Source organism: Struthio camelus, chromosome 24, assembly GCF_040807025.1.
Source record: "Struthio camelus isolate bStrCam1 chromosome 24, bStrCam1.hap1, whole genome shotgun sequence".
NCBI classification, from domain to species: domain Eukaryota; kingdom Metazoa; phylum Chordata; class Aves; order Struthioniformes; family Struthionidae; genus Struthio; species Struthio camelus.
Window position 1 is genome coordinate 4,030,217 of NC_090965.1, and position 27,934 is coordinate 4,058,150.

The 27,934-nt window shown below is 71.6% G+C and overlaps 4 protein-coding genes and 1 non-coding gene across 6 annotated transcripts; 3 read left to right on the top strand and 2 right to left on the bottom strand.

Annotated features, from left to right (window-relative positions):
• Window positions 1–1,008: 1,008 nt before the first annotated feature.
• Window positions 1,009–4,628, bottom strand: GPR25 (G protein-coupled receptor 25). Its single transcript, XM_009674745.2, has one exon. The coding sequence runs from the start codon at window positions 4,127–4,129 to the stop codon at window positions 3,026–3,028; it is 1,104 nt and encodes a 367-aa protein (XP_009673040.2). The 5' UTR covers window positions 4,130–4,628; the 3' UTR covers window positions 1,009–3,025.
• On the bottom strand, window positions 4,335–9,255 carry LOC138062098 (uncharacterized). Of its 2 annotated transcripts, none has more exons than XM_068918042.1 (5): window positions 8,743–9,255; window positions 8,186–8,222; window positions 7,156–7,270; window positions 6,906–7,047; window positions 4,335–4,881 (listed from the first exon to the last, which is right to left on the bottom strand). In XM_068918042.1, the coding sequence occupies exons 1-5, from the start codon at window positions 8,935–8,937 to the stop codon at window positions 4,705–4,707; spliced, it is 666 nt and encodes a 221-aa protein (XP_068774143.1). In that variant the 5' UTR covers window positions 8,938–9,255; the 3' UTR covers window positions 4,335–4,704. The 2 variants fall into 2 exon arrangements, with proteins under 2 accessions (XP_068774143.1, XP_068774142.1); XM_068918041.1 differs by having other exon boundaries at window positions 4,697–4,881; window positions 7,156–7,300; window positions 8,743–9,240.
• Window positions 9,256–9,370: 115 nt separating this feature from the next.
• TMEM167B (transmembrane protein 167B) lies at window positions 9,371–11,847 on the top strand. The gene is made up of 3 exons (XM_068918043.1): window positions 9,371–9,491; window positions 11,086–11,217; window positions 11,305–11,847. Exons 1-3 carry the CDS (start codon window positions 9,482–9,484, stop codon window positions 11,385–11,387), a joined length of 225 nt encoding a protein of 74 aa, XP_068774144.1. The 5' UTR covers window positions 9,371–9,481; the 3' UTR covers window positions 11,388–11,847.
• An 804-nt stretch (window positions 11,848–12,651) lies between these two features.
• LOC138062152 (small Cajal body-specific RNA 2) lies at window positions 12,652–12,992 on the top strand. The gene has a single exon (XR_011136250.1). It is a non-coding gene; the product is annotated as a small Cajal body-specific RNA 2 (non-coding RNA).
• Window positions 12,993–16,627: 3,635 nt separating this feature from the next.
• Window positions 16,628–27,818, top strand: ELAPOR1 (endosome-lysosome associated apoptosis and autophagy regulator 1). Its single transcript, XM_068918647.1, is given in 23 exon segments — window positions 16,628–16,677; window positions 16,679–16,760; window positions 20,311–20,431; window positions 20,974–21,166; window positions 21,708–21,855; window positions 22,540–22,620; window positions 22,731–22,836; window positions 22,905–23,054; window positions 23,133–23,221; window positions 23,312–23,489; window positions 23,609–23,737; window positions 23,824–23,914; window positions 24,008–24,113; window positions 24,194–24,331; window positions 24,411–24,668; window positions 25,312–25,485; window positions 25,601–25,781; window positions 25,967–26,063; window positions 26,134–26,235; window positions 26,689–26,815; window positions 26,896–27,074; window positions 27,152–27,317; window positions 27,562–27,818. Coding segments are annotated over 23 exon segments (2,985 nt in total). The 5' UTR covers window positions 16,628–16,657; the 3' UTR covers window positions 27,631–27,818.
• The last annotated feature ends 116 nt before the right edge of the window (window positions 27,819–27,934 follow it).

Here is a 27,934-nt window from a genome sequence, read left to right on the forward strand (position 1 = left end):
GCGGGCTGCGGCGGCGCGCCAGCCACATCCTGCGTCGCCGGGAGCCGGGGCAGGTGATGGAAAGTCTGCCTCAGCCCGCGGCGCCGGGGAGGGATGCTCCGGGCGGCGGGTGGGCCTGGAGGACCGCGAGGTGCTGGCTGCCGGCGCCGCGGGGGCCTCCCGGCATCGCTGCTGCCTGCAGAGCAGGAGCAGGAGCAGGAGCAGGAGCAGGAGCAGGAGGAGCAGGAGGAGGAGGGAGTTTCCTCCTGAGCTGAGCCCGTGTGGCCGGGGCCTGCTCCGACATGCCGGTGCTTCGTGGGTGCGACGCCGGGGGCGGCGAGCGGTGCGGCGCGGCGGGGGCTGCCGGGAGCCCCGGGGACCGGCCGCTGCAAGGGCAGCGCTGGGTGCTGCCAGGGAGCTGCGCTGCTTCCCTTCCCCTCCCCTGGGTGCAGGCGGGCAGGGGGCAGGTAAGGGGGTGCAGGTTGGGTGCAGGCAGGGGTGCAGGTAAGGGGGTGCAGGTTGATTGCAGGCAGGGGTGCAGGTTGGGTGCAGGTAAGGGGGTGCAGGTTGATTGCAGGCAGGGGTGCAGGTAAAGGGGTGCAGGTTGGGTGCAGATAAGGGGGTGCAGGCAGGAGAGGGTGCAGGCAGGCGCAGTGCAAGCAGGGTGCAGGTAAAGGGGTGCAGGTTGGGTGCAGGTAAGGGAGTGCAGGTAAGGGGGTGCAGGCAGGCACAGTGCAGGCTGGGGTGCAGGTAAAGGGGTGCAGGTTGGGTGCAGGTAAGGGGGTGCAGGCAGGAGAGGGTGCAGGTTGGGTGCAGGTAATGGGGTGCAGGCAGGAGAGGGTGCAGGCAGGTGCAGTGCAGGCAGGGGTGCAGGCAGGGGAAGCGGCTGCGGGCTGGGGTGCAGGCAAGGGTACGCACAGGGGAAGTCGGTGCAAGCAGGGTGCAGGCAAGGGTGCAAACAGAGGAGGTGCAGGCAGGAGAGGGTGCAGGCAGCAGAGCTGCCCCACGAAGGCCACGGGCTCCCGCTGCAAATCTCCAAAGTTTTCTTATCCGCTCACCGCTTGGAGACGCCGGTGCATCCCTCGGGAACCGTGCAGCAACACCTCGCTCGCTCCCGGAGCCGGACTCGGCGCGCACGGCTCTCTGCCCCACAGGTAGCGCCCCGGGCATGGCCGCGCGGGGGGTTTGCCGGTGCCGGGCAGCGGGGCTGCGGCGGGGAAGGAAACGGATGGCCGAGGTCAGCCGGCGGGGGGGGTGTTATTTAGCGCCTGTCGCCTGCATCGTGGGAGAGTCACCCGCGGCCGTTGGTGCGGCCGGGGCTGGCACACATCTGCCCAGGTTTCTGATGAGCGGGGGGAAGCCGTTTCTGTTTGTTTTTAACTCAAATGCAGAGATCAGAAACCAAACCGCGGCCCAGCCTGGCCAGCGCTGGTGGCCGGCGGCAGCGCGTCCTCGCACCCCGCTGGGTTTTTCCACCCCGGAGGGCACGGCCCAGGGCAAAACGGCCTTAAACAGCAGAAATGCACCCAGAAAGTGTCATTGCCAGGGCTCGTCCCCCGCCGAGGTCCCGGGGGGGGGACTCACACGGTAAACGTGGGCCAGCAGTGACACTTGTCCCTGGCGCACGGTGGCATTTCCGAGGGTGTCTCGTGGATGCTGCTGTTTCATTGGCATGATGGTATTTTATTCCCCTTCGAGGGGGTCAAGGCAGGAAACCCTGGCAGTGCGGGGCGCCGCGTAGCGAGAAAGTGAACGGGAAGAAAAACGGTTTAGAGCCGTTTGGCAGGGGAAAACGCGGGGCGAGAAGGCAAGGGAAACGCTTGCGGCCTCAGTGCTGCTGCTCTCCCATCGATGCCCACGCTCGGGGCCAGCGCGGAGGTGGCCGGGATGCGTCGGCCGCCTCCGAGAGCGCGTGTCCCCGCGCCCGGGCACCCCGGCTGTCCCCCGTGGGCTGTGTGCTGGGAAACGGCAGCTCATTTTGCAAAGCGGCGCATTTAGGAGGCAGGCGGCGGAGGTGGCCGTCCTGCGTCGGCCAGGGCCCGGGATCGGCGGGCGCGGGAAAGCCGCGGCAGAAAGGGCACGGTTGCAGAAAGCCCGTCTCAAAAAGCCCGGCGCAATGGTTTCTAATCGAGTAACCGTGGCTCAAAATTTCCACAAGCGGCCCGGGGCCAGGCTGCCAAGTGCCACCACCGAAAGCGGCGGTTCCCATAGACATCTGCCCCGGTCTCGGCAAAGCTTCTCTGAACCACAGCTGAGCATTAAAACATATTTATTCCACAAGCAGGCTATAAAAATAGCTGTTCATAAGACCGAAATCAATGCTGAAAGTGGGCACGCAGATTCCTGCTTGCAAGCTTATTTCTTTTAACCTGCTAAGCTTATTAAGAGCATTTTATCATACGATTACTTAACAGAGAGAGAGTGCTGCCGTTTTGGGTTGTATGATCACAGCTGCAGTTGTTCCGCCCGTGTTATCGATATATTTGAGAAGTAGAGGCAATCCCACAAAAGCAGCAATAGCCCTGCGAGACACAAACTCAGCAGCTAGTGGAATCGATGCAAGGAATTGCACCACGTGCTGGGGCTGATGCCACCCGCAATGGCTTTAACCCAAGGCTGCTTGGTTTAATTAAGCTCATAATCACACAGCAGGTCTGAAATGATGGCGGCTGCGGAGGGACGGGTCTGGGCTCTGGGAAACCGTCACCTTGCGCCTGCGACGGCATCTGCCTGGCCCCGGTGATGCCCTGGGCAGGCCCTGGGAAGTCGGCAGGGACAAAGCTTAGCAGCCGCTTTGGAAAAGCATCCGAACCCGTGGTGTGGGGAGCTGCAGCTTCACCTGCCGGGACCAACTTTAGCAGCTGTTTTGGAAACGCATCCGAATCTGTGGCGCAGGGCTGTGCTGGAGCCAGGAAACCCCCCCCCCCCAGAAAGGGCTCATCCTGCGCTCCCTCAGCCCCGCAGCTCTCTCTCTGCAATGCTTTGAAGAGATGAGGAAGGTAGACAAGCCCAGGCACTTGCTCAAGCTCAGCCCTCCCCAAATGACCTACTCGTTTGGCCCCCAATCCTTCTCCTCTTGCACTGCTGGCCAGCGCCCCGGCGGTGCGGACGGCTTGGTCCTGACGCCGAACATGAGGCTGGACTCGGTCACAGAGGACGTCGTGGCCATGTTGTGCCCCTTCTCTGCGGGGGAAAGGCAGAGCACCCGGAGAGCCGGGGGCAGCAGCTGGCGCCGGAAATGGCGATCCATCAGGGTGTAAATGATGGGGTTGACGCAGCTGTTCATGAAGGCCAGGCATGTGCTGCTGGTGACGACCCACCTCAAGGCCTCCTCCTCCACCTCGGAGAGGACCAGCATCCCCTTCGCGATGAAGAAGAGCAACACCTTGCAGACATTCAAGGGCAGCCAGGAGCAGATGAAGGCTCCGACGATGGTGAAGATGATCCGGTGGGAGTTCCTCATCCCCTTCCCCAGCCTGATGTGCCTGTGGAGCTGGTAGTAGATGGAGCAGTAGCAGAACAAGATGACCGCCAGTGGCAGGAGGAAGGTGAGGAAGACCATTGCCAGGCTGAAATCCTCCCCATCCTCATCCCAACAGTCATCTCCATCTAGCCGCCGGTACTCCAGGGACGGCGCACCCAGGAGGAGGGACACAACCCAGATCAGCCCACAAGTGACAAAGACGTGCCTCTTGGACCCCGTCATCTTGGTATCCAGCACCTTCCTGATGACCAGGTAGCGCTCCACGCTCAGGGCGGTGAGGAAGAGGATGCTGGAGCAGCGGTTCACAGTGATGGCGTAGCTGCTCACCTTGCAGAGCCCTTCCCCGAGCTGCCAGCGGTTCCCATGGGCGCCTGCCACGACCCAGAAGGGCAGGGTGCAGACGAAGATCACGTCGGCCACAGCCAGGTTCAGCACAAACGTATCCACCATCCTCTTGCTGCCTCTCTTCTTGGCCAGCAGCACGATCACAAAGAGGTTCCCCACGAAGCCAAGGAGGAAAATGAAGGAGTAGAGGATGGGGATGAAGACGGTCATGTAGGACGACTCCCACCTGGAGAAACGCTCCTCCGTCCCCGTGGATTTGGTCCCCACTGGGTAATCGTAGTCTGCGGACAGCACGAAGTCCTCGGCTGCTTGGGGACCCATGTCGGCATCCCCAGCGCCTGGCCGCGAGTGCGGGCAGGGACGGCGGCTCTGGGCCCCGCGGTGCCGTGCCCCCTCCCCAGCCGCCCTGGGCGGTGCTCACCTCGCCCAGTGGTTTGGTTGTTGATCTGCAATCTGCTCAAAACAGTGTTTTGCACTTCCTTTCGTACGGGGGCAAGGGCTGCAGGGTGGAAGGGTGCCGGAGGGTATGAGGTGAGCCGCGTTTAATTTTGGAAACAGAAAAACAATGAGAAAAACAGAGAGAGGAAAGAAACCCCCAGAGGAGGCGGGGGTGGAGGCAGGTGAAGCAGGTGAAGGCCACAGGCCGCAGGTGGACACAAAGCCATCCCAGCCTGGCTCTCTCCCAGGCCTCGTAGGCTGGGGAAAGGGGGAAGGCGCAGGGAAGTTTGGGGCAGGCGGCGGCTCTCGAATCCCAAGGGGTTCCCGGCTTTCTCATTTCGGGGGCGAGACGCGGGGCTGGGGGAGCCCACGGCTCCCAGGGACCGACGCGGCCGCGGCCCCGTTTCGCCCCGAACGGGCTCGTAGGCGCTCGGGCAACCGGCCCACACTCGGTTGATTTACAGGCCGCTGAGCGGAGGCGTGCGGGGCAGGGGGGCGGCGGCGGAGGGCTGATCCCCGGGGGGCCGCCGGCCGCCCGCCTCCGGCCACCGCTCGATGCGCCTCAGGCTCTGCCGGACCCGGAGGAACTCAGGCCGGCGCTCCGGCTCCCGGCCCAGGGCCGCTTCCCGCTCGTGCTGCCGGGAGAGGGGCCGGCGTCGGCGTCGGGGGCGGCCACGGCCCCGACCGGCCCCCCTCGGTTGTCCTCCGACCCGGCCCCCTCTCGGCCCTTCCCCGGATCCAGCCTCCCTCCAACAGGCCTCCCTTGGCCAAATCCCCAAATCCAGTCTCCCCCGGCCGTCCCCCAGATCCAGCCTCCCTCGGCCGTCCCCCAGATCCAGCCTCCCTCGGCCGCCCCCCAGATCCAGCCTCCCCCGGCCACCCCCCAGATCCAGCCTCCCCCAGCCACCCCCCAGATCCAGCCTCCCTCGGCCGCCCCCCAAATCCAGCCTCCCTCGGCCGTCCCCCAGATCCAGCCTCCCTCGGCCACCCCCCAAATCCAGCCTCCCTCGGTCACCCCCCAGATCCAGCCTCCCTCGGCCACCCCCCAAATCCAGCCTCCCTCGGCCACCCCCCAGATCCAGCCTCCCTCGGCCGCCCCCCAAATCCAGCCTCCCTCGGCCGTCCCCCAAATCCAGCCTCCCTCGGTCACCCCCCAGATCCAGCCTCCCCCGGCCGCCCCCCAGATCCAGCCTCCCTCGGTCACCCCCCAGATCCAGCCTCCCTCGGCCGCCCCCCAGATCCAGCCTCCCTCGGTCACCCCCCAGATCCAGCCTCCCTCGGTCACCCCCCAGATCCAGCCTCCCTCGGCCGTCCCCCAGATCCAGCCTCCCTCGGTCACCCCCCAGATCCAGCCTCCCTCGGCCGCCCCCCAGATCCAGCCTCCCTCGGCCACCCCCCAGATCCAGCCTCCCCCGGCCGCCCCCCAGATCCAGCCTCCCCCGGCCACCCCCCAAATCCAGCCTCCCTCGGCCGCCCCCCAGATCCAGCCTCCCTCGGTCACCCCCCAGATCCAGCCTCCCTCGGCCACCCCCCAGATCCAGCCTCCCCCGGCCACCCCCCAGATCCAGCCTCCCCCGGCCGTCCCCCAGATCCAGCCTCCCTCGGCCACCCCCCAAATCCAGCCTCCCTCGGTCACCCCCCAAATCCAGCCTCCCTCGGCCGTCCCCCAGATCCAGCCTCCCCCGGCCGCCCCCCAGATCCAGCCTCCCTCGGCCACCCCCCAGATCCAGCCTCCCCCGGCCGCCCCCCAGATCCAGCCTCCCCCGGCCGCCCCCCAGATCCAGCCTCCCTCGGTCACCCCCCAGATCCAGCCTCCCTCGGCCACCCCCCAGATCCAGCCTCCCTCGGCCACCCCCCAAATCCAGCCTCCCCCAGCCACCCCCCAGATCCAGCCTCCCTCGGCCACCCCCCAGATCCAGCCTCCCTCGGCCGCCCCCCAGATCCAGCCTCCCTCGGCCACCCCCCAAATCCAGCCTCCCCCAGCCACCCCCCAGATCCAGCCTCCCCCGGCCGCCCCCCAAATCCAGCCTCCCTCGGCCGTCCCCCAAATCCAGCCTCCCTCGGTCACCCCCCAGATCCAGCCTCCCTCGGTCACCCCCCAAATCCAGCCTCCCTCGGCCACCCCCCAGATCCAGCCTCCCTCGGCCGTCCCCCAAATCCAGCCTCCCCCGGCCACCCCCCAAATCCAGCCTCCCTCGGCCACCCCCCAGATCCAGCCTCCCTCAGCCACCCCCCAAATCCAGCCTCCCTCGGCCGTCCCCCAAATCCAGCCTCCCTCAGCTGTCCCCCAAATCCAGCCTCCCCCGGCCACCCCCCAAATCCAGCCTCCCCCGGCCGCCCCCCAGATCCAGCCTCCCCCGGCCACCCCCCAAATCCAGCCTCCCTTGGCCGTCCCCCAAATCCAGCCTCCCCCGGCCGTCCCCCAGATCCAGCCTCCCTCGGCCACCCCTGCATCCAGCCCCTGGGGCAATGAGGAATGGACAGAGGGACAAAGGAGGGACGGGTGGAGGCTTGGATGGAGGGATCGGTGCAAGGATGAAGGGAGGAAGGGATGGAGGGAGGAAGGACGGCTGGGCTAGAGGGATGGAGGGGGGCGGATGGAGAACGGAGGGACGAAGGAAGGAGGGTGGACGGAGGGGGCCAGAGGGGTGGCACGGACCTCCTCGAGCCTCTGCTGCCGTTTCCTCAGCTGCTGCTCCAGGTCCGTGGTGGCTTCCCGCTGCTCCTCCTGCCGCCGCTGCCTCAGCCGCCGGCTCTCCAGCGCCCGCGGGAGCTCGGCCGTGTGCCGGGGCAGGATCCCCCTGCGAGGACGGCGGGATGGGCCCCACTGCGGTGGCCAGCCCTGCCACTCCGCTGGCCCTGCTCGGGGACTGTCCCATGCCCCAGCCCCACACCCTGGCCCCACTCACCTCCCGTGGCTGAAGAGTAGCTCCCGGTGCAGCTCCCGATGGCGCCGGGACTCCCGCACAGGGTTTGGCACCTTTCTTGGCTGGATGAGGCCGCCGTGGCCATCAGCAGCTGGGGCTGGGGTGAGGCCATGGCTGCTGTCACCCTCTGGGGTGGAAAGTGGGGGTCACTGGGAGACAGGGTCCCTGGGGACAGGGTCACCAGGCCAGTGGGGTCACCAGGGGATAGGGCCACCAGGGGAAGGGGTCACCACAGGATGGCATCCCTGGTGATGGGGTCACCAGGGGGATGGAGGCCCAAGGGGGATGGGATTCCTGGGGAGAGGGTCACCAGGAGATGGGGTCACTGACAGATGAGGTCACTGGGAGAGCCCATCTCCAGCATCACCACAGGGACAGGGTCACTGGGGATGGGGTCATCAGGGGACATGGTTACCAAGGGATGGGGTCACCTCCAGGGCACTACAGAGGGGGTTCAGAGCCACTCCAGAGGACAGGTCCCACTCCAGAGAGCACCAGCCTGCTGTCCCTGTCCCCAGGCCACCCCATGGTCCCCATCGCCCTTTGGGTCCTCATTGTCCCTTCAGGTCTCCATCACCCTTCAGGTCCCCTTGCTCCTTGGAGTCCCTATTGACACCCTGAGGTCCCCATGGCCCCTCAGGGCCCCCATAACCCTGCAGGTCCCCATCATCCCTTCGGGTCCCCATTGCTCCTCAGGTCCCCACCACTCCCTTGGGTCTCTATCACCCCTCATGTCCCCATTGTCCCTTGGGCCCCTGTGGCCCCTTGGGTCCCCATTGCCCCTCAGGTCCCCACCACCCCCTTGGGTCTCCATCACCCCTCATGTCCCCTTGTCCCTTGGGCCCCTGTGGCCCCTCAGGTCCCCATTGCCTCTGGGGTGCCCATGGCCTCTTGGTGTCCCCATCACCTGTTGGGTCCCCATAGCCCCTCATGTCCCCATTGCCCCTCAGGTCCCCATTGCCCCTTGGGGTCTCCATCACCCCTGGGGTCCCGCAGCCCCGGCAGCACCTACCCGGCACCTCGCTGCTCCTCGTGGCTTTGCAGCCGCCCTGGCGAAGGTGAAGCACGAGGTCAGAGAGGGCCATGGAGTGAAACCCGGCAGGTTTTGAGGGGGACATTGTGGGTCCCTGCCCATCACCACCTGCCCCGTGGACCGGGACAGGATACGGCCATGGGCTCCCCGGGAAGCCAACTTCACTGGGGCCAGTGTGGGGCAGCTGCACCATGGCTGTCACCCAAGGGGACTGAGTCACCCGCCAGCCCCGCTCCAGGTGTAGGTACACCGACACCAAGTGAGTCCCGCATCAAGTGGAGGCTGACCCCACTCCTCCCGTCTCCCAGTGCTCCCCTCACTCTTCCCCACATCCGCCCCTGTGTTAACTCTGGAACCCAAGGATGGCAAGGGGACAGCCGGACTTTGGGCTCTGGGGCATCAGTGCAGTGCCTGGGAACAGGTCTTGGGGTGGCCAGACAGGACCTACCATGCCTTCCCCTCCGAGCCCCGGCACAGGAGAGGCTCCCCCGCACGTCCCTGTCCCCAGGCCGTCCCGGCGACCTGCCACCACTCACCTGCTTGCTCTGCGACAGCCCCATGCACCCGCCGCCGGCGGTCCTTGTCCCACCAGGCGACCGTGAGGCTGGGGGCCAGGGGCGCGCAGGGGCCGAGAGGGCACGGACCAGGTGCGGGGGGCCCAGCGAGCCGCCCCCGTCAGCTTCCCCAGCGCCGCCGGCCCGCGCGGCCCCTGCTCCGCTCGCGAAAGCCATTAAGCCCCGGGATTAGCCCTGCTGGGCGGCGGGGACAGGGACACGTGTCCTGCCGGGACAGCCAGCTGCCGCGGTGTCACCCGGAGCCCTGCCGTCACCCGCATCGCTGGGTCACCAGGACCCTGCCCTCACTGGGACCACTGGAGTCACTGGGACCATTGGGACCATTGGGACCACTGGGGTCACTGGGACCACTGGGGTCACTAGGGTCACTGGGACCACTGGGATCAGTGGGTTATGGGGCTCCTGGGCGCACTGGGGGCGGCGGGAGGGGCACTGCCTGCTGCTGGCCTTTACTGGCCCTTACTGGGGGCGGGTAGCCCTTCAATAGGCGCTCGATTGAGGACGCCTGCTCCCGCCGGCCGGTGTGATTGTCCTCGCCTTGCAGCTCGGCCCTCGGCAGGCTGTGCCTGGCCAGCGCCATCGGCGCTCGACGGGCCGCGCCTGGGGCTTCCGCCGTCGCGTTGGCCGAGGCGGGGCGGGGCCGGCGCGTGCGCAGAAGAGGCCGCGGGGCGGGGGGCGCTGACGGGACCCCGCCGCCGCCATGACCAACGGTGAGGGGCGCCGGGCGCCTGGGCCCCGGGGGGAGGGGGTAGAGGAGGGGTCGCCTGGGCCCTGAGGGGAGGGGGGAGAGGAGGGGTCGCCTGGGCCCCGGGAGGAGGGGAGGGGGCGCCGGTCGTCTGGGCCCTGGGGGAGGGAGGAGAGGAGGGGGCGTCGGACGCCTCGGCCCGGGAGGGAGGGGGTGCCAGGTGCCTGGGTCTTGAGGGGAGGGGAGGGGGTGCCTGGGCTCTGGGGGAGGGGGGAGAGGAGGGGTCGCCTGGGCCCCAGGGGAGGGGGTGCCAGACACCTGGGCCCCAGAGGAGAGGAGAGGGGAGGGGGCGCCGGGCGCCTGGGCCCCGGGGGGAGGGGAGGGGGCGCCGGGCGCCTGGGTCCCGGGGGAGAGGGGAGGGGAGGGGGCGCCGGGCGCCTGGGTCCCGGGGGAGAGGGGAGGGGAGGGGGCGCCGGGCGCCTGGGCCCGGAGGGGAGGGGAGGGGGCGCCGGGCACCTGGGCCCCGGGGGGAGGGGAGGGGAGGGGGCGCCGGGCGCCGGGCGCCTGGGTCCCGGGGGGAGGGGAGGGGAGGGGGCGCCGTGGTGCCTGGGTCCCGGGGGAGAGGGGAGGGGAGGGGGCGCCGGGCGCCTGGGCCCCGGGGGGAGGGGAGGGGAGGGGGCGCCGGGCGCCTGGGTCCCGGGGGAGAGGGGAGGGGAGGGGGCACCGGGCGCCTGGGCCCTGGGGGGAGGGGAGGGAAGTGGAGGGGGTGCCGGGCGCCTGGGCCCCGGGGGAGAGGAGAGGGGAGGGGGCACCGGGCACCTGGGCCCCGGGGGAGAGGGGAGGGGAGGGGGCGCCGGGCACCTGGGCCCCGGGGGAGAGGGGAGGGGAGGGGGTGCCGGGCACCTGGGCCCCGGGGGAGAGGGGAGGGGAGGGGGCGCCGGGCACCTGGGCCCCGGGGGAGAGGGGAGGGGAGGGGGCGCCGGGCACCTGGGCCCCGGGGGAGAGGGGAGGGGAGGGGGCGCCGGGCACCTGGGCCCCGGGGGAGAGGGGAGGGGAGGGGGCGCCGGGCACCTGGGCCCCGGGGGAGAGGGGAGGGGAGGGGGCGCCGGGCACCTGGGCCCCGGGGGAGAGGGGAGGGGAGGGGGCGCCGGGCACCTGGGCCCCGGGGGAGAGGGAAGGGGAGGGGGCACCGGGCGCCTGGGCCCCGGGGGGGAGGGGAGGGGGCGCCGGGCGCCTGGGCCCTGGGGGGAGGGGAGGGAAGTGGAGGGGGCGCCGGGCGCCTGGGCCCCGGGGGAGAGGAGAGGGGAGGGGGCACCGGGCACCTGGGCCCCGGGGGAGAGGGGAGGGGAGGGGGCGCCGGGCACCTGGGCCCCGGGGGAGAGGGGAGGGGAGGGGGCGCCGGGCACCTGGGCCCCGGGGGAGAGGGAAGGGGGCACCGGGTGCCTGGGCCCTGGGAGGGGGGAACACCGGAGACTCGGGCACTTGGGTCCCTCTGGGCTGGGGCACGGGCAGCTCAGACGCCTGGGTTCCCTTGGGGAAGAGAGGGGAGAGAGGGCTCGGACGCCTGGGTCCCCCTGCGGGGGGGGGGGGGGGGGGTGGGCGCTGACGCCTCCTGGCAGTGTACTCGCTGGACGGGCTGCTGGTGTTCGGGCTGCTCTTCGTGTGCACCTGCGCCTACCTGCGGAAGGTGCCGCGCCTCAAGGCCTGGCTGCTCTCGGAGAAGCGCGGCGTCTGGGGCGTCTTTTACAAGGGTGAGGCGGGGGCGGGCGGGGGGCTGGCCCCCACGCGGGGCCCCTCGCGCCCACCCCGCCACGAACGCCTCCGCCTTGGCCCCGCAGCCGCCGTCATCGGTACCCGGCTCCACGCGGCCGTGGCCGTGTCCTGCGTCCTCATGGCTTTCTACGTCCTCGCGGTGAAGTGATGGCGGAGAGGCGCCGTGGCGGCCCGGACACCCCGACGCCTCCTGCGGTACCGACCTCGCCGCACTGCGCTCAGACCCGGCTCGGCCCCGTTAACGGGGCCTCGCGGAGATGGATGGCGCCGGCTCTCGGGAAGGGAGTTCCCCTCCGGCCCAGCAGGCGAGGGGCTCGGCCCTGCAGCACGGCCGCAGCCCGCCGGGCCCCGCCACTCCTCGAGGAGCATCTCCTCCGGGCCCAGCCGCAGCCCCGCGCAGTGCACCGGGGCCCTCGGCCACGCGGGGCCGGCCGGTGGCAGGGACACGCTTATATGCGACGCGCGGGATTTCTTCACTGCGCTGGGCCGGCGCCGCCTCCCTTGGCGGAGGAACGCGCCCGTCTCCCTCTGTAGCTGCAGGTTTTTAACCTCCCTGTTTATAAACCTTGGACCTGAACGTGCAAATAAAACGGGGGTTTCTGTGCTGGCGGTAGCGTCCTGCCGTGGGCTGGGGCTGCCGCAGGGCGAGGGGCCGAGCGGTGCCGCGGCCCCCTCCTGCCCGGCCTCCCCGGGTGCCGGTGCCAGGCTGTGGCGTGGGGGCAGCCAGGGCACGCGCATGTGTGCGCCAAAGGGATGCCTGTGCCTGCCTACGTGCACCAGCAGGCGTGGGCGGGGGGGGGTGCGAGGGTGGGGGGTGTGTATGCGTGTGCACACCTGGGGAGGGGAGTGTGTGTGTGTGTGCATGTGTCTGTCTTTGTGTGCACACCTGGGGAGGGGTGTATGTGTGAGTGCGCGTGTGTGCGCACACCTGGGGAGGGGGGTGCATGTGTGTCTGTGTGTGTCTTTGTGTGCACACCGGGTGAGGTGGGTGGGTGCATGCACACCTGGGGAGGGAGATGTGTGTGTGTGTGCGTGCATGTGTGTGCACACCTAGGGAGGGGGGTGTGAGTGTGTGTGTGTGTGTGTGTGCATAGCCGGGGAGGGGGGTGCGTGCACATGCGTACGTGTGTGTCTGTGTGCGTGGACAGCTGGGGGGGTGCGCGCATGCGTACGTATGTGTGTGCGTGCACACCCGGGGAGGTGTGAGGGCCGGGTGCGCATGCGTGTGTGCGCGGCCCACCCCTCCACCTGACGTGCTGGAGCCGGTTACGCATGCGCGGACCGGCATGGGGGGGGCAGGTCCTCCGGCCGCGGGAGGGCGCGCTCCGAGGAGGCGGGGCCGCCGCTTCCCGGCGGGCCCTGCGCGCGCGCGCTATAAGTAGGGGCGGGGGCGGGGCGCGCGCGGAGCGGCGGTGCGGGTGCGGGTGCGCGTGCAAGGGGGGCGCGTGGGTGTGCGAGCCGTGCGTGTGCACGGCGTGTGCGTGGGTGTGCAAGGGGGCGCGTGCAAGGGGTGCGTGTGCGTGTGCAAGGGCGTGCGAGGCGCGTGCGAGGGCGCCGCTCCCCCTCCTGCCTACACGTTGATCTTATTTGATCGGGGGGCGGCCCCCCCCGAGGTGAGAAGACCCCTCCTGCGAAGCCCCCCCGGGCGCTGTGCAGCGAGGCCGCCGCGGCGGCGCGGACGTGATGAGTCGATCAGATAGACGAGGCCGGGGCCCCGCGCCCGGCCGCTGAGTACGAGGCGATTCTGATCCGCTGCAGCCGCCGGCGCCTTGCGCGGGCCGCGCCAGCTGGGCGCAGCGCGGGGGGGCTTTGCCCGGGGCCGCGCAGCAGGCAGGGGCTTTGCACGGGGCTGCGTGAGGGTTGCGGGATGCGTGGGGCCGGGCGAGCTCACGCAGGAGCTTCGCGCAGGGCTGTGCAGTGCGTGTGAGGTTTGTATGAGACGGGGGCCGTGCACGCTCCACGCGCGAGTTTTGTATGGAGCCGTGCAATGTGCAGGAGTTTTGCACAGGGCCGTGCAACGTGCACTAGCTTTGCACAGAGCTGTACAACATGCACTAGCTTTGCACAGGGCCGTGCAAGCTCCACGTGCGAGCTTTGTACGGGGTGGTGCAACGTGCACTAGCTTTGCACAGAGCTGTACAACATGCACTAGCTTTGCACAGGGCTGTGCAAGCTCCACGTGCGAGCTTTGTACGGGGTGGTGCAACGTGCACTAGCTTTGCACAGAGCTGTACAACATGCACTAGCTTTGCACAGGGCCGTGCAAGCTCCACGTGCGAGCTTTGTATGGAGCCGTGCAACATGCAGAAGCGTTGCACAGAGCTGTGCAACATGTGCTAGCTTTGCACAGGGCCATGCAAGCTCCACGTATGAGCTTTGCACAGAGCTGTGCAACATGCGCTAGCTTTGCACAGGGCCGTGCAAGCTCCACGCACGAGCTTCGTACGGGGCCGTGCAACACGCAGGAGCGTTGCACAAGGCCGTGCAAACTCCACGCAACGCGCGTGAGGTTTGTGCAAGACGCAGGGCCCCGCGCGCAAGCGTCTGCAGGGCGGCGCAAGCTGGGCGCAAAGCTCGTGGGCTCCGCGGGGGCGCACAGGCCCCGCGCACGGCCGGGGTGACGCAGCTGGCGTCCCCTCCGGGTGGCACGCACAGGTGGCTCGGCCCTGGGCGCAGGAGCAAGGACACGGGGTCCGGCCGGCTCAGCCGTTTACTGCAGGCGACGACGCTCCTAGTAGGAGAAGAAGCCGCCGTTCTCCTTGCGGGAGTAGCCGCTGTTGGTGGCAGCGTTGTGGGGACACTCTGCCGGAGGGGGACACCGCGTCGGCCGGGCCACCGCGGGTGCAGCTGTGACCCCAGGGCCACCGCAGATGGGGCCACCGCGGTCCCAGCTGTGTCCCTGTGCCACCGTGGTTGGCACTGTGTCCCCATACCCCTGTGGTTGCAGCTATGTCCCGCCACGGCCCCAGCCGTGCCCCGTGCCACTGTGGCCACAGCCATGTCCCTGTGCCACCACGGACCCAGCCACGTCACTGTGCCACCATGCCCCAACTGTGACCCTCCACCACAGTCCCAGCCGTGTCCCTGTGCCACCACTGTCCCAGCCATGTCCCTCCACCACAGTCCCAGCCACGTCACTGTGCCACCATGGTCCCAATTGTGTCCCTCCACCACGGTCCCAGCCATGTCCCTGTGCCACCATGGACACAGCTGTGTCCCATGCCACTGTGGATGGTGCCATGTCCCCATGCCACTGTGGCCCCAGCCATGTCCCCACACCATGACCACAGCCGTGTCCCCATGCCACCATGGCTGGCATGATGTCCCTGTGCCCCCAGCTGCGTCCCCGTGCCCTGTGGTCCCGTTGAGTCCCCACACCGCCCATGATGAAGCTGTGTCCCCGTGCCCCCGCGATCCCCCAGCTGCATCCCCGTGCCCACCACGGTCCCAGCCATGTCCCCATGCCCCTGCAGTCCCAGCTGTGTCCCTGTGTCCTTGCAGTCCCAGCCGTGTCCCCGTGCCACCACAGTCCCAGCCGTGTCCCCGTGCAACCGTGGTTCCCCCAGCCGTGTCCCCGTGCCACCACGGTCCCAGCTGTGTCCCTGTGCCCCCGCAGTCCCAGCCGTGTCCCTGTGCCACCATGGTCCCAGCTGTGCCCCCATGCCCCCGCGGTCCCAGCTGTGTCCCTGTGCCCCCGCGGTCCCAGCTGTGCCCCCATGCCCCCGCGGTCCCAGCTGTGTCCCCGTGCCCCCGCAGTCCCAGCCGTGTCCCCGTGCCCCCACGGTCCCAGCTGTGTCCCCGTGCCCCCGCAGTCCCAGCCGCATCCCCGTGCCCCCGCGGTCCCAGCCGTGTCCCCGCGTCCCCGGCCGGCCCGCGCGGCGCCCTACCGATGGCGCCCTGGCTGCTGTGGACGGAGGCCTTGGTGGGGCTGACCCAGCAGCGGGCCGGGGGCCGCGGCGGGTGCCGCTCCGCCGTCGGGGACCCGCGCGCGGCCCTGCGGCCAGGACGGGGGGCTGAACGCGGCGGGGCCGGGCGCGGGGGTTGGGGCCGGGGGCCGCGGGGCTGCCGCCACTCACCCCGCGGGGCTGCGCGAGGCCGTCGGCGGGGGGCCCGGCGGGCCTTGGCAGCGCTGCACACCGTGGCCGCCGGTGCAGCCGGCTCCAGGGCGAGGGGGCTCGGACCCCCGGCTCGGCGCCCTGCTGGGGCTGAGGACGGCCAGCTCGTGACACCCACGGCGCCCAGCCGGCAGCCGGGCCTGGGGATGCCCGGTGGCCTCCCGGCTTGTTGCAGCCCTCTTTGCACCCTCCTACCTGGCCGGGGGGGGCCGGGCCGGGGGGCTCTGCGGGGCCGGGTCCCTGGGGGGCGCCATGCGCGGCCGGGCCGGTGCTCGGCGCTGCAGCGTCCTGGCGGCGCCGTTGCCGGGGAGCGGCAAGGGCGGGGCCGGGCGGGGGGGGGGGGGGCAAAGGTGCCATTGCACCGGGGAGGGGGACGGTGCCATTGCACTGGGGCGGGGGGGGGGGGGGGGGGCCGTGCACAGTGTCATTGCACCTGGCGGGGGGGGCATGAACGGGGTCGGGGGATGATGTGTCATGAATGGGGCTCGGTGCGGGGCCCTTAACGCGGTCATTGCAGCCCCGGGGGGAGGGGGGGCATGTCCGGGCGGGGCCGTGCATGGCCGGGGCGGGGGGGGGGGGGGGGCTCATGCACGGGGCCAAGGCACCGGGGGCCCGTGCGCGGTGCCGTGCCCGTTGCGGAGCCCTGTGCGGGGCCGTTGCACCGGTGTGGAGCCGTTGCACGGGGCCCATGCACGGGGCCGTTACACCGGTGCGGAGCCCCGCGCGGGAGCGATGCACGGGGCCATTCCCGGTGCGGAGCCCATAGGCGGGGCCGTTGCACGGGACTCATGCAGGGGGCCGTTCCCGCTGCGGAGCCGTTGCGAGGAGCCCATACACGGGGCCGTTGCACAGGAGCCATGCGCGGGGCCGTTGCCGGTGCGGAGCCGTTGCACGGAGACCCATACGCGGAGCCGTTACGCGGGGCCGTTGCACCGGTGCGGGTGTTGTACAGGAGCGATGCGGGGGGCCGTTCCCGGCGCGGAGCCGCCGCACCGGCGCGGGGCCGTTGCACAGGAGCGATGCGGGGGCCGTTCCCGGCGCGGGACCGTTGCACAGGAGCGACGCGGGGGGCCGTTCCCGGCGCGGGACCGTTGCACAGGAGCGATGCGGGGGGCCGTTCCCGGCGCGGGGCCGTCGGAGCGCGCGGGCCGGGCGGGCGCGGGCGCGGGTGGGGGCGGCAGGTGGCGGCAGGTGCGCGCGCGCGGGGCCGCGGCCGTTGGCGGGCGGGGCGGGGCGGGGCGGGGCGGGGCCGCCGCCGCCGCCGGTGCGCGGGGCCGAGCGCTGCCGCCGCCGCCGCTGCGCCATGGCCGGGGCCGGGGCCGGCCCGGCGGGTGCTGCTGGCGCTGTGGGTGGCGGCCGCGGTGCCGCCGCGGGGCGCCGAGGAGCGGCTGCACGCCTGCAAGGAGGTAGCGGCGGCCGGGGGTCCCTGTGGGGCCGGGGGTCCCTGTGGGGCCGGTCCCCTACGGGCCGGCGGCAGCGGGGGGCACCGCGGTGGGGCGGGGGGGGGGGCTGCAGGGAGGGGGCCGGGCCCTGTAGTGCGGGACCTATAGGCGGGTCCTGTGCCGTGGGGGGGGGGGACAGGGGTCCCCCGATGGGATTTAGGGCACGTGGGGGGACGTGGGGCCGGTGCCCTACGGACGGAGGGGATGGGGGGGACGTGGGGCCGGTGCCCTACGGACGGAGGGGATGGGGGGGACGTGGGGCCGGTGCCCTACGGACGGAGGGGGTGGGGGGGACGTGGGGCTGGTGCCCTACGGACGGAGGGGGTTGGGGGGGACGTGGGGCCGGTGCCCTACGGACGGAGGGGGTGGGGGGGGGACGTGGGGCCGGTGCCCTACGGACGGAGGGGATGGGGGGGACGTGGGGCCGGTGCCCTACGGACGGAGGGGGTGGGGGGGAGGTGGGGCCGGTGCCCTACGGACGGAGGGGGTGGGGGGGGACGTGGGGCCGGTGCCCTACGGACGGAGGGGATGGGGGGGACGTGGGGCCGGTGCCCTACGGACGGAGGGGGTGGGGGGGACGTGGGGCCGGTGCCCTACGGACGGAGGGGGTGGGGGGGACGTGGGGCCGGTGCCCTACGGACGGAGGGGGTGGGGGGGACGTGGGGCCGGTGCCCTACGGACGGAGGGGGTGGGGGGGGACGTGGGGCCGGTGCCCTACGGACGGAGGGGGTGGGGGGGACGTGGGGCCGGTGCCCTACGGACGGAGGGGGTGGGGGGGGACGTGGGGCCGGTGCCCTACGGACGGAGGGGGTGGGGGGGACGTGGGCCGGTGCCCCTACGGACGGAGGGGGTGGGGGGGACGTGGGGCCGGTGCCCTACGGACGGAGGGGGTGGGGGGGACGTGGGGCCGGTGCCCTACGGACGGAGGGGATGGGGGGGGATGTGGGGCCGGTCCCCTATGGGACAGATGGGGTTGGGGGGATGTAGGCGCTGCTTGTGGCACAGGGGACGTGGGGCTGGTCCCCTATGGATGGGGGGGGGACGTGGGGCTGGTCCCCTATGGATGGGGGGGGGACGTGGGGCTGGTCCCCTATGGATAGGGAGGGGGTTGGGGGGACGTAGGTGCCCCACGTGGCACAGGGGACATGGGGCCGGACCCCTATAGATGGGGAGGGGGGCCGGCTCCCCCGGGGGCAGAGCGCCCGGTGCCCCCCGCCGCCCGGGGCTGGCCAGCACCCGCAGGTGGCCCCCGCCGGGGTGGGCCGGGGGTCCGCGCTCCCCCCTCTAGGGAGCCGCCTGCGCCGGGAGGGCTGGGGGTGCCGGCGGGATCCCCCAGGGGCGCGGAGGGGCCGGCGGGACGGGAGCGAAACCGGGGCCGGAGGGAAAGGCCCATCCGGAGGGGGGCCGGGATGCTCCGGCACCGGCGGGGGGCCGCGGCCCCCGACTCTCTTCCCGCCGCGTCCGGCGTCGCCGCAGCTCTCAGCACCTTTTCCTCTAATTTCCCTATGCAAACCTCAGAGGCAGGCGTTAACAAGTGACACGAGCGGAGACGGCCTCAGCCCGACCGCCCCCCCCCCCCCCCCAGGTCCGCCGCAGCCCGCGGCAGGTTTGCGGCTCGCCCGGCCTCCAGGCAAACCTGTCCTGGCGGCAGCTTTTTGCCGTCCCCGGGCGCCAGCTGCCGGCTCCCTGCCCGTTCTCAAGGCCTTGACGCCGCTTTTCATCTGGGCCGTCCTTGTTTTTTATTTCTTGCCGTGATCCAATTTTTCGTTGCACGCTCTAGAGCTCGAAACAATAGGCTGCCGCCGCCTCCGACCTCGCGGACGGTTTGTTCCCGGAAAGGTTATATCCCCTCTTGCTCCGCGCCGGGGCCGGGCACCGAGACCCCTCCGTTGCCGCCGCTTGCCGGAGCGGGGGGTCTCCCGGCTGCCGAGCCGCCGCCGTGATAAAACCGCCCTGGGGATGCGTTAGCGTTTGGATGGAAAAAAAAAATTGCGGCGTACAAAATCTCGGAGCGGGACGGCGCCCGCCTGGCCGGTCGCCGCGCCCCGGGGCCAGCCGGGACGACGGCGGGCTGGGCGCCCCGGGGCCCGGCCGAGCGCCGAGGCGAGCGGGACGCGCCGCTGGCCCCCCGGGGCGCCGATGGGCAGGTCGGGCCTCGCGCGGGAGCGCCTTCTCGCCTCGCTGAGCGCGGGCTGCGGCGGGCTGGGGACGGCCGCTCCGGGCGGCCGACGCCGCCTTCCCCAGCCCGCCGGGGTGGGCGCAGGCCGGGGGGCTGCGGCACCTTCCCCCTCCCCGCCGGCTCCGCGCTGATGGGAAACATCAAAGCTTTGTTTCCCTGCGAACCTGCAACGCTTGAGCGTCTGCGGGGAAGGAAAAGAGCACGGCGCGTTCGCCCGAGCCGGGAGCGAGCCGGACGCCCCAGAAACGCCGCGGCGAAGGAAGCCGGGCCGGGAGGATTTGGGGGGGGGGGGGGGGGAACGGCGGCGATGCTGCTTCCTCGCCTCCGACGGCCCCCGCGCGTTGCAAAAACGAGGCCTCGGCGCCGCGGGAACGGCGGCCGCCGAGCTGCCCGGCGCCGTGCTAAAGCCGCGCCAGCCTTGCCAGGGCTCACGGGGATTAAACGCGGTGTCACCTTCGCCGCCGCCGCGCCGGCCTTGAGCGGGCCGCGGTTTCGAGGCAGCGGCGGCGAGGGGGGCAGGCAGCCCCGCGGCCCCCATTGCCCTCTCGTTTCTTAACGCTCGGCGGGAAAAAGGGCACCTTGCAGCCTGGCCCCCGCTGTGCGTGCGCTGGACCCCCACCCCAGGGTGCCCGCAGCGCCCCGGCGGCGCCCGCCCCTGCCCCGGGCTCGTCCGGCAGCGACTCTCGGGATGCGCCGGGCGTTGCCGGCTGCACCCGCACGGCGCCGGCCCCGAGCCGGACCGGGCATCCGGGAGCACCGGGAAACCTGTTCAATGAGCAGCGCCCGCGGCGGCGCTCAGGCGAACAGCGCCCTTCCGGCGGGGCCGGCGCGGGGCGCCACGTCTCCCGGCGGGGGCCGTGAGCGACGGGCGCCCCCCGGGGAACGCGGGTGCCGAGCCTGGCCGAGGGTCCCGGGTGATGGCACCCTGCCCGGTGCCCCGACTGTGCCGCGGGTGCTCGGCCGTCCCCAGCAGCCGTCGGGGTGGGAGAGCCCGTTTCCCCCCCCCACACACAGTTTGGGAAAAATGATAAAAGCAGGAGGTTTTAGCAGCAAGTTGGAGGCGAAGCCACGCAGTCTCTCCGTGCCTCGGTTTCCCCGTCCGCGCGGTGGGACATGGTGCCGCCGGCCCCGAGCATCCCCTGCCGGAGCGGGGCGGCTCCCCGGGGCCCCGCTCCCGGCTGCCGCACCAGCTACAAGCTCCGAAGCGAGAAGCAGCCGGGCACGTTCAGAGGGAAAAGCACCGCGGGGGCCGAGCGCGAGGCTGGCGTCTCCGGCGGCGGTGGGGTTGGGGCGGCCCCGGCGCCGCCAGCTCCCCCCGTGTCTTCTCCCTTCCAGTCCGAGTACCACTACGAGTACACGGCGTGCGACAGCTCGGGATCGCGCTGGAGAGTGGCCGTGCCCCACACGCCGGGGCTCTGCACCGGGCTGCCGGACCCCGTCAAGGGCACCGAGTGCTGTAAGGCTCGGGGCGGGCGCGGGGCTTTTCCGTGCGCGGGCGTAAAAGCAGAGCCGGGGGAAGGAGGCAGGCGGCAGAGCCGGCGCCCCGCCGTCTCCCTCCCTCCCTGCCGGCGAGACGAAACGCCGCTCTCCCTAAGCTCCGCGGCCGCGCGATGCCTTTAAAGGCCCCGACGGGACCTGTCTGCTCGAGAGCCCCGAGCGCCCGTCGGCTGCTCCTCGCCGGCCTTTCCCTCTCCCCTCCCCGGGCTGCGCGCTGCCGCCTCGGCCCAGAGGCGGAGAGAAAAGCTGAGATTTGCCGCTCCTTCTTCCCGCCGGCTTTTCTCTAGCCCTGGGCTGCCTGGGGGCTCGAGGAGCCCAAAAACCACCCGGGGACCCCAGGGCCCGGGCGTCCCGCAGGGAAACGTGCCGCAGAACTGCCGAAAACGCAACCCCCGCGTCGGTGGGGGGGGTCCCCGCCGCCGTGGTCCGTGCAGGGTGGCAGCCAGGAGGCGGGGAGGCCGAAGAGCGGGCGCTCAGCGCCCCGGCTCGCCGCTCCCGCAGCCTTCTCCTGCAAGGCGGGCGAGTTCCTCGACATGAAGGCGCAGTCGTGCAAGCCCTGCGCCGCGGGCACCTACTCGCTGGGCACCGGCGTGCGCTTCGACGAGTGGGACGAGCTGCCGCACGGCTTCGCCAGCGTGGCCACCAGCCTGGAGGTCGACGACGGCTTCGGCGACTCGGCCGAGAACTGCACGGCGTGAGTGCGCCGGCTGCCGCGGGACGGGCGCCGGGACGCCCCGATGGCCGAGTAGCACCCGCTTTCGCCGGCCGGGGCGAGCCGAGCGCGAGCCCCGCGGCTCGGGACGCCCGTCCGCCCTCCCTCCGCCTTCCGCCCTTCCCCGGTCCCCGTCGCTCGCCGCCCGCGACGCGTCCCGGCGCCTCCGATGGCCGCGGCGGCTTTGATCGGCGCCGGGAGCCCGCCACGCGCTGCCGCGTCGACGCGGCTCGCGGATGTAACCTACTTGCAGCGTGGCTTTAATTATTCACCCGCCTTGCCGGCGCGGTTCTGGCGCTGCGGTATCCTCCTCGCCCGCCTGCCCGCGTCCCGCCCGCGACTCGCCTCGCCCGGCCCCGCGCGGCCGGCTGCGAGGAAAAGCTCCCTGCGTAAACGCTTTCTTCTGCCGCCCCGAGTCCTGGCCTCAAAAAACTCGTGCGGGTCCCGCGGGCCGTGAGACCCGGCCCCGGGGTCCCCTCGCAGGGCGGGCGCCCCGCGCCGACGGCCGCGCCGCCCGCCCCAGGTCCACGTGGGTGCCGCTGGGGGACTACGTCGCCTCCAACACGGACGAGTGCACGGCCACCCTCATGTACGCCGTGGACCTCAAGCAGTCGGGCACCGTCTCCTTCGAGTACATCTACCCCGACAGCAGCATCGTCTTCGAGTTCTTCGTAGGTGCCCGGGGCTGGCGGGGGGCCGCGGCCGCCCCAGGGGCTGGCGGGGACGAGGGCGGCAGGGGGACGGGGCTGTCCTGGGGGGGTGGCAGGGGTGATGGGGGACGCGGGTGGCAGGGGGACACAGCCTTCCTGGGGGGGTGACAGGGGTGATGGGGGATGCAGGCGGCAGGGGGACACAGCCATCCTGGGGGGGTGACAGGGGTGATGGGGGATGCAGCCGTCTCAGGGGCTGGCGGGGGACAAGGGTTGCAGGGGGACGGGGCTGTCTGGGGGGGTGACAGGGACGATGGGGGACGCGGGCGGCGGGGGGACACAGCCGTCCCAGGGCTGGTGGGGGATGAGGGCGGCAGGGGGACAGGGCTATTGGGGGGGGTGACAGGGGGACGCGGCTGTCCTGGGGGGGGTGACAGGTGTTATGGGAGACGCGGGCAGCAGGGAGACACAGCTGTCCTTGGGGAGGATTACAGGGGTGATGGGGGACGTGGGTGGCAGGGGGACACAACCGTCCTGGGGGGGTGACAGGGGTGATGGGGGACACGGCCGTCCCAGGGGCTGGCGGGGGATGAGGGCGGCAGGGGGACGGGGCTGTCCTGGGGGGGGTGACAGGGGTGATGGGGGACGCGGGCGGCAGGGGGACGCGGCCGTGGCCCCCTCCCGCCCGCCCGCCGGGCCCCGCAGGTGCAGAACGACCAGTGCCAGCCCACGGTGGAGGAGTCGCGGTGGATGCGCACCACCGAGAAGGGCTGGGAGTTTCACAGCGTGAGTGCGGCGGCCCGCGGGGACCCTCGCGGCGGGGGGCTGTCACCGAGGGGCGGCGAGCGCTGCGGGGACGGCGGCCGCCCGGCGCTGAGCGCCGTCGCCGTCCCCAGGTGGAGCTGAGCCGCGGCAACAACGTCCTGTACTGGCGCACCACCGCCTTCTCCGTGTGGGCCAAGGTGCCCAAGCCCGTGCTGGTGAGGAACGTGGGCATCACAGGTAGGTGGGCAGGGCGGGGGGGCGGCCGCCGCCGGCGCCCGGCCCTGAGCCCCGCGCCGTGCTCCCAGGCGTCGCTTACACCTCCGAGTGCTTCCCCTGCAAACCGGGCACCTTCGCCGCCGCCGCCGGCTCGTCCTTCTGCCAGCTCTGCCCCGCCAACACCTTCTCCAGCAAGGGAGCCACGGCGTGCCAGCCCTGCGAGCCGGCCGCCTACGCGGGTAAGAGCATGGCCCGGCGTCCCCCCCCCCCGACTCCGCGCCGGCCGCCGGCTCCGCTCACCCGCCGGCCGCCCGCAGAGCGAGGCTCGGCGTCCTGCAAGCTGCGCCCGCCCTGCACCGACAAGGACTACTTCTACACGCACACGGCCTGCGACGCCAGCGAGGAGGTACGGCCGGCGCGCCCCCTCGGCACCCGCCCGGCGGCCCTGGGGCCCGTGCCGCGCCGCCGAGCTCGGCCTCCGCTCCCGCCTTTGCAGACCCAGCTCACGTTCAAGTGGGCAGAGCCCAAAATCTGCAACGAGGAGCTGCCCCAGGCGGCCAAACTGCCCCCGTCGGGGGTGAAAACCAAGTGCCCCCCCTGCAACCCCGGCTTCTTCAAAAGCAACGGCAGCGCCTGCGAGCCCTGTCCCTACGGCTCGTACTCCAACGGCTCCGGTAAGGACGTGGCCGCGGCGCGTTTCCCCTCGGCCCCGGCCGCCCCGAGGGACGCCGGGGGGCCGCTGGTGCTGCGCCCCGGGGTGCCGCCGTGCAGGGCCGTCCCCTGTCGCCAGCAGACTGCGCGAGCTGCCCGGCCGGCACCGAGCCGGCGCTGGGCTTGGAGTACAAGTGGTGGAACACGCTGCCCCCCAACATGGAGACCACCGTCCTCAGCGGCATCAACTTCGAGTACAAAGGGATGGCAGGTACCGCCGGGGCGGCCGCACCGCCCTGCCCCTGCCCTCCCCGCGGGGCGGCCGGCCCCCCTGAGCGGCCGCCTGTGCCCTTACAGGGTGGGAGGTGGCCGGCGACTACATCTACACGGTGGCGGGAGCCTCCGATAACGACTTCATGATCCTCACGCTGGTGGTGCCCGGCTTCAGGTGAGGCGCTCCGGCCCCCCGGGGACGCCACCCCGCGCCGGCGCCCGACCCGTCCCCGGGCCGGGCGCCCCACGCCGTCCCCTGCCTCTGCAGCCCGCCGCAGCTGGCGCTGGAGGACGCGGAGAGCAAGGAGGTGGCCAGGATCACCTTCGTCTTCGAGACCATCTGCAGCGTCAGCTGCGAGCTCTACTTCATGGTGGTGAGTGGTGGGCACTCGGCGGGGCCGCCGGGCGCTTTGGGGGGGCGCCGCGCCGCTGCCCGTCGCCCTCCCGCCCGCAGGGCATCAACTCGCGCACCAACACACCGGTGGAGACCTGGACGGGCCCCAAGGGGAAGCAGTCCTACACCTACGTGGTGGAGAAGAACGCCACCATGAGCTTCACCTGGGCCTTCCAGCGCACGCCCTACCACGAGGTGGTGAGCGCCGGGGCGGCCGAGCGGGACGGGAGGACACGGGGACGGGGGCGCGCCGCTCACGGCAGGTCTACCGCGCCAGGGCCGGCGGTACACCAGCGACGTGGCCAAGCTGTACTCGATCAACGTGACCAACGTGCTGGGCGGCGTGGCCTCCTTCTGCCGCCTGTGCGCCCTGGGGCCGGCCAGCTCGTCCTGCGCCGCCTGCCCGCCCGGCCACTACGTGGAGGCGGGTTCGGGCGCCTGCCAGCCCTGCGCGCCCGGCACCTACCTGCGCGGCCGCCCGCCCGACGGCAGCCAGGCCTGCGGCCCCTGCGGCCCCGGCACCCAGAGCAACAAGGTGCCCCCGCTGCTCCGGGGCGGTGGGTGATGTCCCCGCGGGCGATGCTGCCATCCCGGTGTGGGGTGACGCCATGTGGTCCCGGAGGGGGGACACCATCCCCTCCAGCCGTCCTGGGTGGGTGACGCTTGGCAGCCCCCGGAGGCCTCGCGTCTGTCCCCAAGGGGGTGACAGCAGCCTTCCAGCCGTCCCAGATATGTGATGCTATCCAGTCCCGGAGGGGTGGTGGCAGTCTCACCTGGCCATCCCACATGGGTGACACTTGCTAGCCCCAGAGGGTGATGCCAGGCTCTCCCAGTGGTCCCCAAAGGGGTGACACCACCCCCCCGGCCACCCCAGGTAGGTGACACCATCCAGCCGTAGAGGGGTGATGTCATCCCCTCCTGGCCATCCCCAAGGAGGTGACACTAGCCTCCCCAGACATCCCAGATGGGTGACACCATCCAGCCCTGGAGGGGTGACACCAGTCCACATGGCCATCCTGGATGGGTGACAGTATCTGGCTCCGGAGAGGTGACACTGACCCCTCCTGGCCACCCCCACCAGCCTGACACCCGCTGCCCTGGCCACCCCAGACGGGTGATGCTCCCTGCCCCAAAGGGGTGACGCCAGCCGTCCCCGACTGCGACGTCCCTGTCCCCAGGTGCGCTCGCTCTGCTACAACAACTGCAGCTTCTCGCTGGCGCTGCCGGGCCGCACGCTGCGCTACGACTTCTCGGCGCTGGCCGCCAGCACGGCCTTCGCCAGCGGGCCCAGCTTCACCTCCAAGGGCCTCAAGTACTTCCATCACTTCAACATCAGCCTCTGCGGCAACCACGTGAGTCCGGGGCAGCGGCGGTGGCGGCGTCCCCGAGTGCGGGCGCGCGCACCCCGACGTGCACAGACACGCGGGCGCTGGCGCCCGGCGTCACCCGCCTCCGCCCCGCCGGCAGGGGAGGAAGACGGCCTCGTGCGCGGACAACGTGACGGACGCCCGCGCGCCCGACGCTGAGCCCGGCTCCTCCAGGGTGGTCACGTCCTACGTGTGCCAGTCCATCGTGGTGCCCTCCGACGTCATGGGCTACAAGAGCGCCGTGTCCTCGCAGCCCGTCAGCCTGGCCGACCGCCTCGTGGGTGAGCCCGCCGGTGCCTCCTGCTTCGTCGCCCCTTAACGAAATCCCCAGGGTTTTACCTCGATTCCTGCTGCGTCCCCTCCCTCGGCTCCTGGCGCTCCCTTTCCCGGCGGTCGCATCCCGGGCGGTGGGACCAGACCCCGTCCCCACGCCGGTGCCGCCGGGCTGACGCGGCTCCCGTCGCAGGCGTCACTGCGGGCCCCACGCTGGACGGCATCGTCTCGCCCCCCGAGCTCTTCCCCCCCACTGGCGCCGAGCTGCCCGACATCATCTTCTTCTACAGGTCGGTGCGGACCTGCCACGGGTGCGCCGGGGCCGCCGGGACCCCCCTAACCCTGGCCTCCCCCTCGCAGGTCCAACGAGGTGACGCAGTCGTGCGGCGCCGGCCGGGCCACCGCCATCCGCCTGCGCTGCAACCCGCTGAAGCCGGGCACCGGGGCGCTGGCCGTGCCCAGGTAGGTGGCCGCGGCTGGCCGAGTCTGGGGGACGCTGCCACCGGGGCGGTTTTGGAGGCAGAAGCATCCTTGCGCTGCCCAGTACCTGAAAGCTGCATCCCTGCAACACGTGTCCCGAGTTGTGAGCGGGCTCAGACAGCAGCCGAGATCCCACTAGGGTCGCCCGTGTCCCAGCTCTCGCGGTCCTGCCCTTGCAGGGAGAGCTGCGCCCGGTCTGGCTCGGCTCCGTCCGGTGCTTCCCGCACGGGGTCTCTGCAGATCCCCAAATCCACAGGGCTCGGTGTCACCCTGCTCCGGGGATGGCTGCGTCCCCCTTCCCTGCTCCACGTGGCCGCGGCGTCTGTCCCCCCGCCGGCCCGCGGGGCCTCCGCCGGGCTCGCCACTCGCTGCCCGTCCCCCTGGGGGGCCGCTGGAGCCGGCCAAGACCCCCGCCGGTGGCGGCTTTTCCCGCAGCAAATGCCCCGACGGCACCTGCGACGGCTGCACCTTCCACTTCCTCTGGGAGACGGCCGAGGCTTGCCCGCTCTGCTCCGCCGGCGACTACCGCGCCATCGTCGGCGCCTGCCTCGACGGCGCCCAGGTGGGGCGGCCGGGCGGCTCGCGGCCGCGGGGCTGGGGCCGGGGGCCGGCCGGCCGCCGTTGAGCCTCCGACCTCCGCAGAGGACCACGTACGTGTGGCGCGAGCCCCGGCTGTGCCGCGGCGGCAGCCCCCTGCCCCGGCAGCGAGTCAGCGTCTGCAAGAGCATGGACTTCTGGCTGAAGGTGGGCATCGCGGCCGGCACGTGCGCCGCCGTCCTGCTCGCCGTCCTCACCTGCTACTTCTGGAAGAAGAACCAGAAGTGAGTGAGGGCCGCGTGTGCCGGGCCTCCGCCGTGTCCCCCGCCCCACGGCTCACCCTCTGCTCTCCTTCCCCGAGGCTGGAGTACAAATACTCCAAACTGGTGATGAACTCCACGGCCAAAGACAGCGAGCTACCGGCCCCGGACAGCTGCGCCATCATGGAGGGTGAAGACGCCGAGGACGACCTCATCTTCGCCAGCAAGAAATCTCTTTTTGGCAAGATCAAGTCCTTCACTTCCAAGGTAGGCGCCGGCCGTCCCGTGTCCACGTTGTACCCCGCCGCGGGGGCCTGTTTGCAGCCGCTCGCCCGGGCCGGCAGCCCGGAGGCTGAGCACAACCCTAGAGTAGACACCGGAGAAGCCACATCCAGGTGCCGATCTGGTGGTTACGGGGCCGGCGGATCTCGCCGGGAGCGCTGCCCGCCACCCCGCTCCCTGCCTCGGTTTCCCCGTGCGGGGCCGCCACTCTCCCCGGCGCTCTCCGCAGAGGACGGCGGACGGCTTCGACTCGGTCCCGCTGAAGACGTCGTCCGGCAGCACCGACATGGAGCTGTGAGGGGGGAGCGACCCCGCGGCGCCCCGGCCCAGCCCGCCCGCCCCAAACCTCCCACGTGGCCTTACGGATACACGGCGAACTGGAGCTTCGTATCGCTTTTATATACCCCCGCCCAGAAAGCGCCCCCTCCCCAGCCAGAGAGAAAAGCCAAGAAATGCCAAATACAGGTGTGGTTTTTTTAAAACAGCACGTTCGCACGTCCGCCTGTCCTGCGCCCGGCCACGGGTCCGGGGCCACCGGGGGGGACGGGGCGGCCGAGACGGCCCCCGGCTTTGCCGCGCCTGCCCTGGGGGGCGCTGGGGAG